Source organism: Paroedura picta, chromosome 1 (assembly GCF_049243985.1).
Source record: "Paroedura picta isolate Pp20150507F chromosome 1, Ppicta_v3.0, whole genome shotgun sequence".
Classification (NCBI taxonomy): domain Eukaryota; kingdom Metazoa; phylum Chordata; class Lepidosauria; order Squamata; family Gekkonidae; genus Paroedura; species Paroedura picta.
The window spans coordinates 2,758,147-2,770,952 of NC_135369.1; the positions used below are offsets into that span (position 1 = coordinate 2,758,147).

Genomic DNA, 12,806 nt, shown 5'->3' on the forward strand with positions numbered 1-12,806 from the left:
CACGCAATGCGGAGCTCAGGGGCTTCGAGGCCCCTGCCCTTCTCCATCACACCCTTTTCTGTCCTGCACGGGCTTGCAGAGCTTCAGAACTGGGGAGGGGAAGGGAGGGGCTTTGCAGCCCCTGCAAGTCCCTCCTCCTCCTCCTTTCCTGAACAGAACCTGGACACAGAGCCTTCTCATTGGCCTGCCTGTCAGCCCGTCACAGAGCCAGGGCAAGCAGGCTGCACGTGCTCGGTCCGATCCCCTGAATCCCCGTGAGAACGGCAGTCTCCTGCAGCCTCTTTTGCTCTCCCACGGCCCTGCCTGAACTGCCAGGAGCCTCCAAAGCAGCCCTCTTTTGTAGGGAACCGATCTTTGTCGTCTGGGAATCAGTTGCAAGTGAGAAGGGTTGTCAGCCCCCACCCCCCTGCTGCCAGCCAGGAGAAAGGAGGAGGCGACACAGCTGGCGATCTGATGACATCACTTCCAGCGTGCTAAGGAAGTGATGTCATCATACCCAGCAACATCCAGGCAACTCTCTGGTATTTGGTAGCAGCCATTTTTTCCTTAAGAGTTTTTGCCCAAATACCAGAGTGTTGATGTGACGTCACAGCATGAGGAGGTCACTCCCGGTGCACAAGAGAAGTGACGCAGCCACTGGCGGTGTTGTCCTGGCCGCCGTCCCTCGGCCTCCCGCCAGAACTTGGGTCAGGACAGCCAGGAAGAGCTGAGTGCTGCTGCCTGAAGTCAGCCCTACCGGACACCTGAACGGAAGAACAGCCAAACGAAACACAGCTTTAGTGTAAACCGTACAATGGTGTCCACGGCATTCTCTCTGCCGCACAAACTATCGCTGAAAGTTCTGGGGTCTTGTTAGCAGAGGTGCCTGCACCAGACTGTGGCGCTGGTGAAGAAAGGGGCCCTGCATGCAGCCTGCCCAGAATCATGGTGGCTTATGGCGGCGTCCTTGTCCCCGTTGGCGGGAGGGTGGGAGAAAAGACTTCAAACTCCTGGCTCTGTACTAAAACGTCCTCTCCTTCCTCTGAGGTCAAGTTCCCAGTCCCTGGTGCACAATGCCACCAGCGCTCTTCTCACTGTGCAAAGATCTCAGAGCGTGAGTTTGAACGTGACTGACTGGATGACCCAGTGAGGAACCGGAGACTCCACACACACAAACTGGCAGCCACCTTGGCTTACCTCAAGTGACTTCTTCAAAGAATTCGCTCCTGGTGCCCCTAGCAGCAAAACAGAGCAGAAAAAGATCAATTAGTCACTTTACCTAATTGCACAGCAGATGTTCCACCTAAATCAATCCCTGGCTGGCTGGATGAACAGGGACTTCCCGTGCTTTGAGAAGACCATGAAAGGAGCCCCGCTGAACACAGAAGATTCCTTGAGGCTCCAGGGGTGGGGACAGCCCTTGACAGACCTCCCCTTCCCCTTGAAAGTCCCGTACAGTCTCTGCTGAGCCCCCCCCCTTACAGGAATGGTCTGCCTCATGAGGTCAGAAGGGCGTGCACTCCCCTGGCTTTTCACAAGCTGTGCAAAACTGAATTATCTGAGAGAGGTTTTTGCACAGGAAACTGGGCTGCACTGTAAGGATACACTTCATAACAAAACTTGGGGTAAAGGGTCAGGGACAGCAGGCTGTACTACTGTGCATGATTTGCACTAGCTGAGGAGAAAAGGAGGTTGAGAGGGGACATGATAGCCCTCTTTAAGTATTTGAAAGGTTGTCACTTGGAGGAGGGCAGGATGCTGTTTCTGTTGGCTGCAGAGGAGAGGACACGCAGTAATGGGTTTAAACTTCAAGTACGACGATATAGGCTAGATATCAGGAAAAAGTTTTTCACAGTCAGAGTAGTTCAGCAGTGGAATAGGCTGCCTAAGGAGGTGGTGAGCTCCCCCTCACTGGCAGTCTTCAAGCAAAGGTTGGATACACACTTTTCTTGGATGCTTTAGGATGGTTAGGGCTGATCCTGCGTTGAGCAGGGGGTTGGACTAGATGGCCTGTATGGCCCCTTCCAACTCTATGATTCTATGATTCTACTGGTGCAAATGGGTCCCACGGTGGAAATTTTGCTTCTGTTGAATGCGTCATGTTCAATCTGAGGTGGATTTCCAGATCTCTACAAGTCAAATCCTATTCACTGACTTCTGAATGTCCCAGTCTGTTGACTGCACTGATTTATTCTATGCAATTGTAATGATTTACTGAGGGGGCGTGGCTCAGGAGAAGAACATCGGCTTGGCATCCAGAAGGCCCCGCTTTAAATTCCCAGCGTCTCCTGCTGAAAGGATGAGGCAGTAGGTGATGGGAGAGACCTCTGCCACAGGCCCTGGAGAGTTGCTGCACTGATTCATATAAGGCAGGGTATCTACGTGGAGTCCCAGAGAGAAAGGCTGACTGTGTAATGTCAATAAAATGTCAATAAAATTTTAATGCAAATAAGACAAACAAATAAGCCTATGCTTGTGGTCAGGACCACTTCCACTGACAGTGGATGTCATGATTTACTTAATTTACAGGCCATGAGTGGTTAGTATATTAAAAATAAGAGTAAAGCGGAAGAAAAACGTCAAAACATTCACAGGGCCAAAATGCAACTTAAACGATTTAAGACCATGTACAGAACTGTGGGAAGGATGCTCAAAGACTATCCTCAAAGCTTATTCCACCAGGTTGGGGCCAGGACTGAGAAGGCCCTGGCCCTTGTCAAGGCCAGGCTTCCCTCCCAGGGAACAGGGACAACCAGCAAATTCATACCTGCAGAGCAAAGAGCCCTGCGAGGGGCATAAGGAGACAAGATGGCCTTAAAGTAAGAACCAAAACCCTGAACATGATCCGGAAGCCCCCTGGTAACCAATGCAGCTGCCTCAGCACAGGCTGGACATGGGCCCTCCAAGATGACCTCGTGAGGACCCCTGCAGCCGCGTTTTGCGCCAATTGGTATTTCCGGGTTAGAGGCAAAGGAAGGCCCGTGTAGAGCAAGCAAGTTACAGAAATCTAGTCTGGAAGTGACCGCTGCATTGATCACTGTGGCCAAGTGTTCTGGGGACAGGTAGGGTGCTAGTAGCCGAGCTTGGTGCAGGTGGAAAAATGCTGTTTGTGCTACCTTTGTGATCTGAGCCTCTGTGGATAAGGAGGCATCTAAAATCACCTCCAAATTCCTGGCTGCTGGTACAGTCATAAGCTGTATCCTGTCCAGGCATGGGAGGCATGCTTCCTGATCCTGCCCCTTCTACCCAGCTACAGGGCCTCCGTCTTGGAGAGGTTGAGTTTCAGAGGACTCTGCCTGAGCCATCCAGACACTGCTTCCAAACAACTGGCAAATATTTTGGGGGGAGAGTCCGGCCGGCCATCCATCAGGAGATAGAGCTGGGTGTCATCCACATACTGATGACGCCCCAGCCCGAAACCCCAGAGGGTGCATATAGATTAGTAAAGTGAAGCTCAAGTCCTACAACAAAGACTGTTTCCATATACAGAACAAGGAATTTCAGATGTTCAAACTGGATTCAGAAAATGAGGCAGCACTAAAGAGCATACTGCAAATTTATGCCGCTTACTGGAGCATACAAAAGAATTTCAGGAGAAAAATCAGCTTGTATTTCATAGACACCCAAAGCAAACGAAACCAGTAGGCAAAAGGTTGTGTCTTCTTAAATCCTAAATAATTTTGCAACCAGAATGGGGTCCCAGGTATTCAATCCCACTTGTTCATCTGTAGCCAGTAAAGCACACCCTAACCCTTATAAATTATACAAAAATGTGTGCTTTAAATCTGAAGTGGGTGACAAACTGGTTGGGCACAATTGAAGAAGTGACCCCTTTACTGAAGAGCTATTGCCTATGTGGTATCCTGTACCTGTAATACTGGTGTTATATGATGTTACATTAAGGTAGGTTAACTGTGGATCAGGATAGAATTTTGTGTAAAATTTATTTAAAAGTCTTAGGGTGTGCTTTACTGGCTACAGAATGCGGGATTGAATACCTGGGACCCCGTTCTGGTTGCAAAATTATTTAGGATTTAATAAATCTCAAGAAAGAGCCTCTTGTGGCGCAGAGTGGTAAGGCAGCCGCCTGAAAGCTTTGCCCATGAGGTTGGGAGTTCAATCCCAGCAGCCGGCTCAAGGTTGACTCAGCCTTCCATCCTTCCGAGGTCGGTAAAATGAGGACCCAGCTTGCTTGCTGGGGGGTAAACGGTCATGACTGGGGAAGGCACTGGCAAACCACCCCGTATTGATTCTGCCATGAAAACGCTAGAGGGCGTCACCCCAAGGGTCAGACATGACTCGGTGCTTGCACAGGGGATACCTTTACCTTTACCTTTTAAATCTCAAGAAGACACAACCTTTTGCCTATTGGTTTCGTTTGCTTTGGGTGCATTTCTACAAGAAGCCAACCGTGTTTCTTCATTTGGACTGCATTTCATAGACTACAGGAAAGCTGCTGACTCTGGGAATCATGAAAAGTTATGGCTGGTTTTTCAGGAACCCAGTGTGCCACAGAATGTGCTTGTTTTGGTGCGCAACCCGTACTCATGACATGAGGCTACTGCCAGGGCAGAATATAGAAGGGCTTCCAGTTGATAAAGGTGTCAAGCAAGAATGTGGTTTATCTGCTTCTCTCTTCAATATACAGGCAGAACATATCATAAGGAAAGCCAGATTAGATTTAGATGATGATGGAGTGAAAACTGTGCCGATATGGGAATCAAAACAATGCCCCACAGGCTGGGAGCCCTCAATTTACATTCCAATTCCATAAAAAGGAGACCTTTTGAGTGATGCTCAAAATCTTCCAATGAAGGCTTATTACCATGTTTAGAAGAAGGAACTGGTTTTATATCCCACTTTTCACTTCCCTGAGGAGTGTCAAACCAGCTTACAAACACCTTCCATTCCTCTCCCCACAACAAGCGCCCCGTGAGGTAGGTGTTGCAGAAAGAGCTGTGACAGGACTGCTGTGTGAGAACAGCACTCTAAGGACTGTGACTAGCCCTAGGTCACCCAGCAGGTTGCATGTGGAGCAGGGAATAAAACCTGGCTGCCACTCTTAATCACTATACCACACTGGCTCTTTTAAACTACCAGACCACGGCCACGCAACCTTCGACAACTCACTAGAGATCCTATTGCAAATTTACTTTGGTTACTGGAAGGAACATTCACTTGAGATCTGGAGACGGCACCTTTCTTTTGCCACCTAGTCACAGGTTTTGAAGTCAAGAAACATTCGGAGTTGGTTTCCCTCTGCCTGCCTGTGCATCACGATTCGGGTATTCCTTGGTAGTTTCCCTTCCACGTGACAGGCAGGAAACAGCGAAGACTTGAAATGACTCCTGGCAAAGGTTGAAGCAGAAGGTGCCAAGGCAAGGATTACAGCCGAATACCAGGACGACAAAAGTAATGACTACTGAGGAACTGCACAATCTTGACAATGAAGGAAGTGAAATTATTTAAGGTTTTCTACTTCTGGGTTCCAACAAAGGGAGACTGCAAGTAGTCAGAAGGAGAGTGAGAATGGGAAGGGCAGCCAGACATCCTTAACGGTAAGGCTGGGTCTCTGGCAATCAAGGTAACTCATCCTATAGAATACCCCATTACTATGTATGAGTGTGAAAGTTGGCAGACTGGATCCCAGAGATCGCTGGATCCCATCAAGGAGGCCGGACCTGAGTGAGGCTCTTAAGGCTAGGACATTTCGGAGGACAGTGATTTGTAGGGCTGTCCTTAAGTCAGAAGTGACGTCACTTAATGCACACACAGGTGTGAAAACTGGGCAAGGGAGAAAGATGGCAGGAAGAAAGTTGATTTGGTGTTGGGGGAGAGTTTGGAACTCAACAGTTGAGCTGCAAAACAATGTTGGAACAATATTAAAAATTATTACAAATATATTTATGAAAGTGCACCAATATTATATTAAAAACAAAGTAAAAACTATACATATCTAACTGCATTTCGACCCAGGGGTCTCCCTCAGTGGTCAATATACACTGTACAAGGCTCGCTTGTCTAAAAGCAAAGTTTTGCTGGGTGGTCAAGAGAAATCTGTTTAGTATCTTGACCCCTGAGGAAGACCCCTGTGGGTCAAAATGCATTTGGTCTGTTCTTCATGGGCAGTTAGATATGTATTGCTTTTATTTTGTTTTTAATATAATATTGATGCATAAATATCTGTAATAATTTTTTAATATTGCTTTAACATTGTTTTGCAGCTCAACTTTTGAGTTCCTGACTTTGTCCAGGTTGGGTTTCTGTTCCCTTTTCGGTTTTGCATTGGAGTTTGACAGATGCCACAGACCATCAAAGACAGGGGTAGTCAACCTGCGGTCCTCCAGATGTCCATGGACTACAATTCCCATGACCCCTGCCAGCATTTGCTGGCAGGGGCTCATGGGAATTGTAGTCCATGGACATCTGGAGGAACACAGGTTGACTACCCCTGATCAAAGAGACAAATATGCGGGTTCTTCATCAAATCGAACCTGTACTCTCCCTAGGAGCTAAAATGACCACACTGAGGTTGTCGTAATTTTTTCATATCGCGAGAAGCCGAGACTCATGACAAGACAAGACGACAAGAGAAGAGAAGCCAAGGGTCATGGCTCCCTCAAAAGTCGATCCCTTTCATGTTTGGTCTTCCTCTTTTCTTGTTGCCTCCCAACTTTTCCTGGCATTACTGTCTTCCGTGAGTCACAGCTCACTTCCTCAGATATGCAGGGAAAGGAGCTGTGGATTACACAAGATGGTATTGAGATATACGTCCTTAGTCTTTTGAAAAGCCACCGGGCTTCTGTTTCCTTAGAAGCCGTTGGCCGGGTGACACAGGCCTGAAATTCAAGAAACGGGGTAAAAAATACCCTGGAAAACGGCATCTTAAAAAGGCTTTCATCGGTATCTCCTGGAACGCTGGCGACGATTTCCGAGAGCACAAACAGAACTCTCTTTGACTGAATCCAGAGTAAACAAAGGGGTGATTTGATACCGGTATTGATTAAATGATAAAGCAGATTCCAGGTTGCCAAAGAAACGGCTGCGGGAGCAATGGAGATTGGGGGGGGGGGGGCAGAGCACGGGGTTGAACCAATCTGCCAAGATAAAATGATGCAATCTTCAGTATCCCCCAAACAGGCATTTATTTATGGGTTTCAACAGAGCCTTCACAAGCAGGTCTATTTCATGTACGGTGGGGCTGAGAATAAAATAATAACTGGTTTTCTTATTGGCATGGAGGCAACAGGAAAAATGTTATATTTCTGGTTATTTGCTGGAAACCATGAACCAAAGTGAACTGGGAGGCTGGGCTGTGATTGAACCAACCAATCATAGAATCATGGAGTTGGGAGGGACCTCCTGGGTCATCTAGTCCAACCCCTGCACTGTGCAGGACACTCACATCCCTATCGCTCATCCATTGTCACCTGCCACCCCCTTGATCCTTCACAGAATCAGCCGCTCCGTCAGATGGATATCCAGCCTCTACTTAAAAATCTCCAAAGATGGAGAACCCACCACCACCCGAGGAAGCCTGTTCCACTGAGAAACTGCTCTCACTGTCAGGAACTTCTTCCGGAGGTTTAGATGGAATTTAGAATCATAGAATCATAGCACCCTTTTAAATACTTGAAGATGGTTATCAGATCCCCTCTCAGTCGTCTCCTCTCCAGGCTCAACAGACCAAGCTCCCCCAGCCTTTCTTCATACGTCTTGGTCTCCAAACCCCTCACCATCTTTGTTGCCCTCCTCTGGACATGCTCCAGTTTGTCTACATCCCTCTTCAACCGGGGTGCTGATTTGACCTCTTTCTGCTCCCCGCCACTTTCCCCTGCTTGGGGCCATTTAAACCCCTGCTTTCTGCTCCAAGAATCACGAAAAACTGCCTTAAAATTTGTGGACATTCGTGGCAGCGCTTCAGTTCCCAAACATCCCTTTGCGAAGCACAAACCAGCCCAAAATTCATCATGAGATTTGGCTCGTGAGCCAATTCATGAGCCTCCCTACTATTTGCAAAACATCTCTTCTCCAGAGTGAAGGAACCCTTGCACAGGGCTGAGATTCCAACAGATGCCTACAGAAGGGTTCCCCGACGTGGCGCTCGTGGTCACCGTGTTAGGCAAAACCAAGCACTTTTAGAACGTGGGCAGGGGACAGGGGACATTTTTGCCCAGCAGGGGTTTGAATTAGCTGTGCTAGATTAAAAGGCAACTTAACTGTTACATATCTTCTGCCTGAAAAGCTGTAGAGTTACCATGAGACTTCTACATAACCCCTCTCCCTGACATTTTTGTGCTTGGGTCATTGTGTGGTCTCACCGCCACGCTCCTGTGCAAGGATTCCAAAGCTGCCCAGACATTAAAAACAGGGGTAGTCAACCTGAGGTCCTCCAGATGTCCATGGACTACAATTCCCATGAGCCCCTGCTAGCGTTTGCTAGCAGGGGCTCATGGGATTTGTAGTCCATGGACATCTGGAGGACCACAGGTTGACTACCCCTGCATTAAAAGGCTGGACAGCATTTTTGGAGAGCTGGTACAGACAGAACCCTGCTAACAATACAGCCAACTAGATTGAAGATCTGGCCCATAATTTATTGTTGATTCCCCCAGAGAGCATTTTTAAACGTTCGATCTTTCTCAATGTACTGGCTTGCTTATGCACTTTCTGCTAAAGATACAAGTCTATCCTATCAGGCTGCCTCCAAGACCATCCAAGTAATCCCTGGGGTGAAACAACAGCCCATCTGCACTGCTTTTATCTTAACCCAAGGGATGGCTCTAACTAATGTAGAGATAAGCACAGTTTCTTTGTCTCACTGATGCCTTTACTCCCCCAAAGCTCGTAATTTTTACCCACAATTTGAACCTGGCCTTTGGCAAGAGAGGCGGACTAAATGGTGCCACGACAAAGACGATCTTTTGTAAGCAGTTGCAGCCTGGCCAAGTGATCTCAGGAATGCACCCTCCTGAGCCAAGGGGACACATGGCAGGTGGGCATGAGGGCTGCTACTTCAACAGGGAGGGGCAACCCAGCTTGGCTTCCTGAGAACCGTACAGGGAAGTTGCTGCCTGGGAAGTGATGTGTGTGTTTGTGTGTGTGTGCGTGCGTGCGCTGTGGGGATGGAGGTGGCTGCTCTGAGTCCAGGCTGCAAGTCGGGTGGGCAGGGCTTGGTGAAGTGGGGACATGCTCGCCACGAGGTGTCCCACCCACCAGCTTCAGCCTCTCTGCTGTTCTAAAAGGCGAAGCCCACTGGCTCGATTTGGGTATTTTTTGACCTTTCTGAACTGAATCACTCATCCTATACATATAAATGGTCCTAAATGGTCCAAAGGGGTCACCACATCGCGATTCAGCATTCCATTAAAAGTACAACGATATAGGCTAGATATCAGGAAAAAAATTTTCACAGTCAGAGTAGTTCAGCAGTGGAATAGGCTGCCTAAGGAGGTGGTGAGCTCCCCCTCACTGGCAGTCTTCAAGCAAAGGTTGGATACACACTTTTCTTGGATGCTTTAGGATGCTTAGGGCTGATCCTGCGTAGAGCAGGGGGTTGGACTAGATGGCCTGTGTGGCCCCTTCCCACTCTATGATTCTATGATTCCCCCAATGGGAGACCGGCGTGCCAAACAGCTGATAATGACAGGTGTGCCACTCCCTATAAATCCCTCCCGAAGCATAGGGTGGGATTTGAAGGGAGCAGCATGTCTGTCATTATCAGTTCCTTGGTGGGCAATCTCACCCCCCCCCGCCCACCCCTTCTTAGGCAGTGAAGATGCCCTCTGCTGCCTGGGAAGCAGGGAGAAGCATTCAGGTGCAAACCCCCCTAACACGTTTCGTAATCGGATGAATCTAAAAAAGTGAAGGAGTATTACTGTGATTTGGTCCAAATCTGAAACGGTAGGAATGTGTGGGTGCAGGCACACGCCCATTCCCAAGTCCCTCATCCTTTCTTCACAGGGCATGGTCCCCAGGCCCCGGATCATCCTTGTCCTTCTCTCCCGCACCCTCTCCGTTTTGTCCATGTCCTTCCAGAACTTCACCACCCAGTATTCCATATGATAAAGATGATGATTTATTGTAAACCGCTGCGAGTCTTGGAGAGCAGCGGTATATAAATCAAATAAATAAATAAATAAATGATGATGATTATGTTAGCCAGTCAGTCGAGCCCGACTCTTGGTGAACCTATGGCACAACTGCCACCACGATTTCTGATCTTGCACTCCTTCTTTTTGTTGTATAATGTTCATTGGGGGTCCATTTTGATCGTATCTAACCACCACATTCTTTAAAATCAGAGTCCAGCAACACCTTTAAGACCAACAAAGATTTATTCAAGGTGTGAGCTTTCGAGTGCAAGCACTCTTCCTCAGACTATAAACATGCTTGCACTCGAAAACTCACGCCTTGAATAAATTTTTGTTGGTCTTAAAGGTGCTACTGGGCTCAGATTTTATTGTGTTACTTCAGACCAACATGGCTACTCATTTGAACCCACTACATTCTTTGTCGGCCTGGTTTCCTTTTTCCACTGACCAATCCTAAAACCCGTGTCAAAAACCCGACCGGGGGGTGGGGAGGGGGGGGTCCTGTTCTCCCACGTGCAGGGTTGCATGCATGTAAAAACATATTTCTCTTTGTGCTGCCACTGCATTAAGAAACTCAGTAACCCGTTTATTTTATTCATGAATTTATATACTAGCCTTCCCCCGGAGCTCAGAGCAGTTTGCATATAATTAAAAACGCTCAACGATATAAATATACAAGTTAAGATCTAAGTTATCATAGGTTTTAATATCCAGAATTTAAACTAATTTGCCTAGGCCATCTCCTATTCAGAGGGAAGGTGAAGGGTTGCCAGATAATACTTAATTAGATATTAGGTGATTTGGGAGAGAGGTCAGCGGAATTTTAAATGTTAATGTTCAGGATCTCAACCATCGGCCTGGCGGAACAGCTATCTCTTTCAGTCCTGCTGAATCTCTCAAGGTCCCCCACAGGGCTCTGACGTGACCAGGGAGAATGTTCCACAAGGTCAGATAAGGCCCTGACCCTGGTTGGGACCAGTTTCATTTTTTAGGGCCAAAGCTCCTCAGGAGATTTTGATCACTAGATCTTAAGTGTCCTTTGGGGGAGGTTAGCGGGAGAGGTAGCCCAACAGATACAATGGTCTTTAAAGGTAAGAACCAAAACCTTGAATGTGAATCGATCCTCAATCTGGAGCCAGTGCAGCTGGCAGAGCACAGGTCATGTACGCTCTCCACTGGACCACACTGCTGCATCCTGGACGAGTTGAAGTTTCCAAAGTCACTTCAGGAGAATGCTGGTAAGACTGCCTTTCATCAAGCAGACAAGACAGAGATTTCCAGTCCCCGCAGCCCCTCATGTCCTTGGCGTGTGCAAGCTGCCTGGCTCTCCCAAGGACTACAAATGCACACCCACAGGATTCTATGGCAAGGTTACCGCAACAATGGAATGGCGCCTGGGAAGTCAGTGCTGAATCATTGCTGGTTCCGGCGTTTCTGCTTAGTCATGGAGGAGGGAAGACGAGGAAGGCTCCAGTCTGGCCCCGAAGGCTCCACGCAGGCCTTCCCTTATCCCTGTTTCCAGACTGCAATTGGGGCAAAATGCAGCTGCTTTGCATCTTCATCTAAACCCCATGGCGGGCCTACATTACCCCCATCCTCCACCAGCTGCACTGGCTACCAATCGATTAGAGGATCTGGTTTAAGGTGCTTCCAGGCCCTGTGCAGTCAGTCCTCAAGGACTGTCTGCCTGCATATATTCCCCCAAAGAGCGACTCACTCTATTCATGCCAACAACCTGGTGAACCCCGGCCCCAAAGTCCGCCTGGCCTCGACCAGAGCTAGAGCCTCCTCAGCCGTGGCCCCAAGCTGGTGGAGCGAGCTCCCAACCAAGTCAAGGCCCTACTGGAACTCAAGCAGTTCTTCAGGGGCTGCAAGGTTTCAGATGAGGCCAACGACAGGCACTTTCCCTCAGCCTGTACTACCTGGCATCCCAACATCCAATTGTCCCTGACTGTCTCTGTTACCCCTATAATTGTTCAAGATAACCCACATGCTGCGCTGTTAACCTCTTGTATCTTTCTTGTTCATGCTGTTCAATGTCCCATGGACCGGTGGCTCCACAACCACCGGGCTATAGGCCAGTGCCGGGCCACAAAGACCCTGGAACTGGGCCGCAGCTCCCTGCCTCCTCAGGGCCGCGCATGTGCGTTTGCGCCATGCGCAGCCACAAACACGCATGCGTGGCACTCCCGTGCATTCGCGGCCGGGTGGCGCATTGTCGTTTGCACCATGCACAGCTGTAAACGTGCATGCGCGGCACTCCTGTGCATGCGCGCATTGCCCTCCCTGCCGCTGCTAGTCCGCAGCCTGAAAAAGGTTGCGGACCACCGCCATGGACCATTCCTGCTCCCCAATGGTTATGTGCACACTGCCCTGAAACGTCACAGCGAGGGGCGGTAGATAAATTACACAACTAAAATAAAAATTGAAGACTGCTCTGTGTTAACACGCTGCCCTATCTCTGTTGAGTTTTGGATTGGGCAGTTCTGGGCGGCAGCCAGAGTTCCTCCAGCATCACCAGACCCCTTGTGTTCTTCCACAAACAGAAGCGTCCAGATCCGAGACATCCAGAAGCCAGCAGCTCCAGCACTTTGCACACCAGGCGGAGTTCCCGTGGGCTCCAGCAGGACCCGGGGCAGGGGGGGGTGCTGCTTTCGGCAGCCTCTGGAAGCCCAGCAGAGGGAACGTAAGCTCACAATGAAAGCGGCACCATCCCACGGCTTGTAGCCCAGG

The 12,806-nt window shown here is 49.0% G+C and overlaps 1 protein-coding gene across 1 annotated transcript in view; it reads right to left on the reverse strand.

Annotated features, from left to right (window-relative positions):
- The window catches only part of LOC143829215 (putative PIP5K1A and PSMD4-like protein), a 101,067-nt gene that overhangs the window by 67,473 nt on the left and 20,788 nt on the right, over positions 1 to 12,806 (reverse strand). The window contains 1 exon segment of the mRNA XM_077319716.1: positions 1,177 to 1,214. Coding sequence (XP_077175831.1) covers positions 1,177 to 1,214 — 38 coding nt within the window.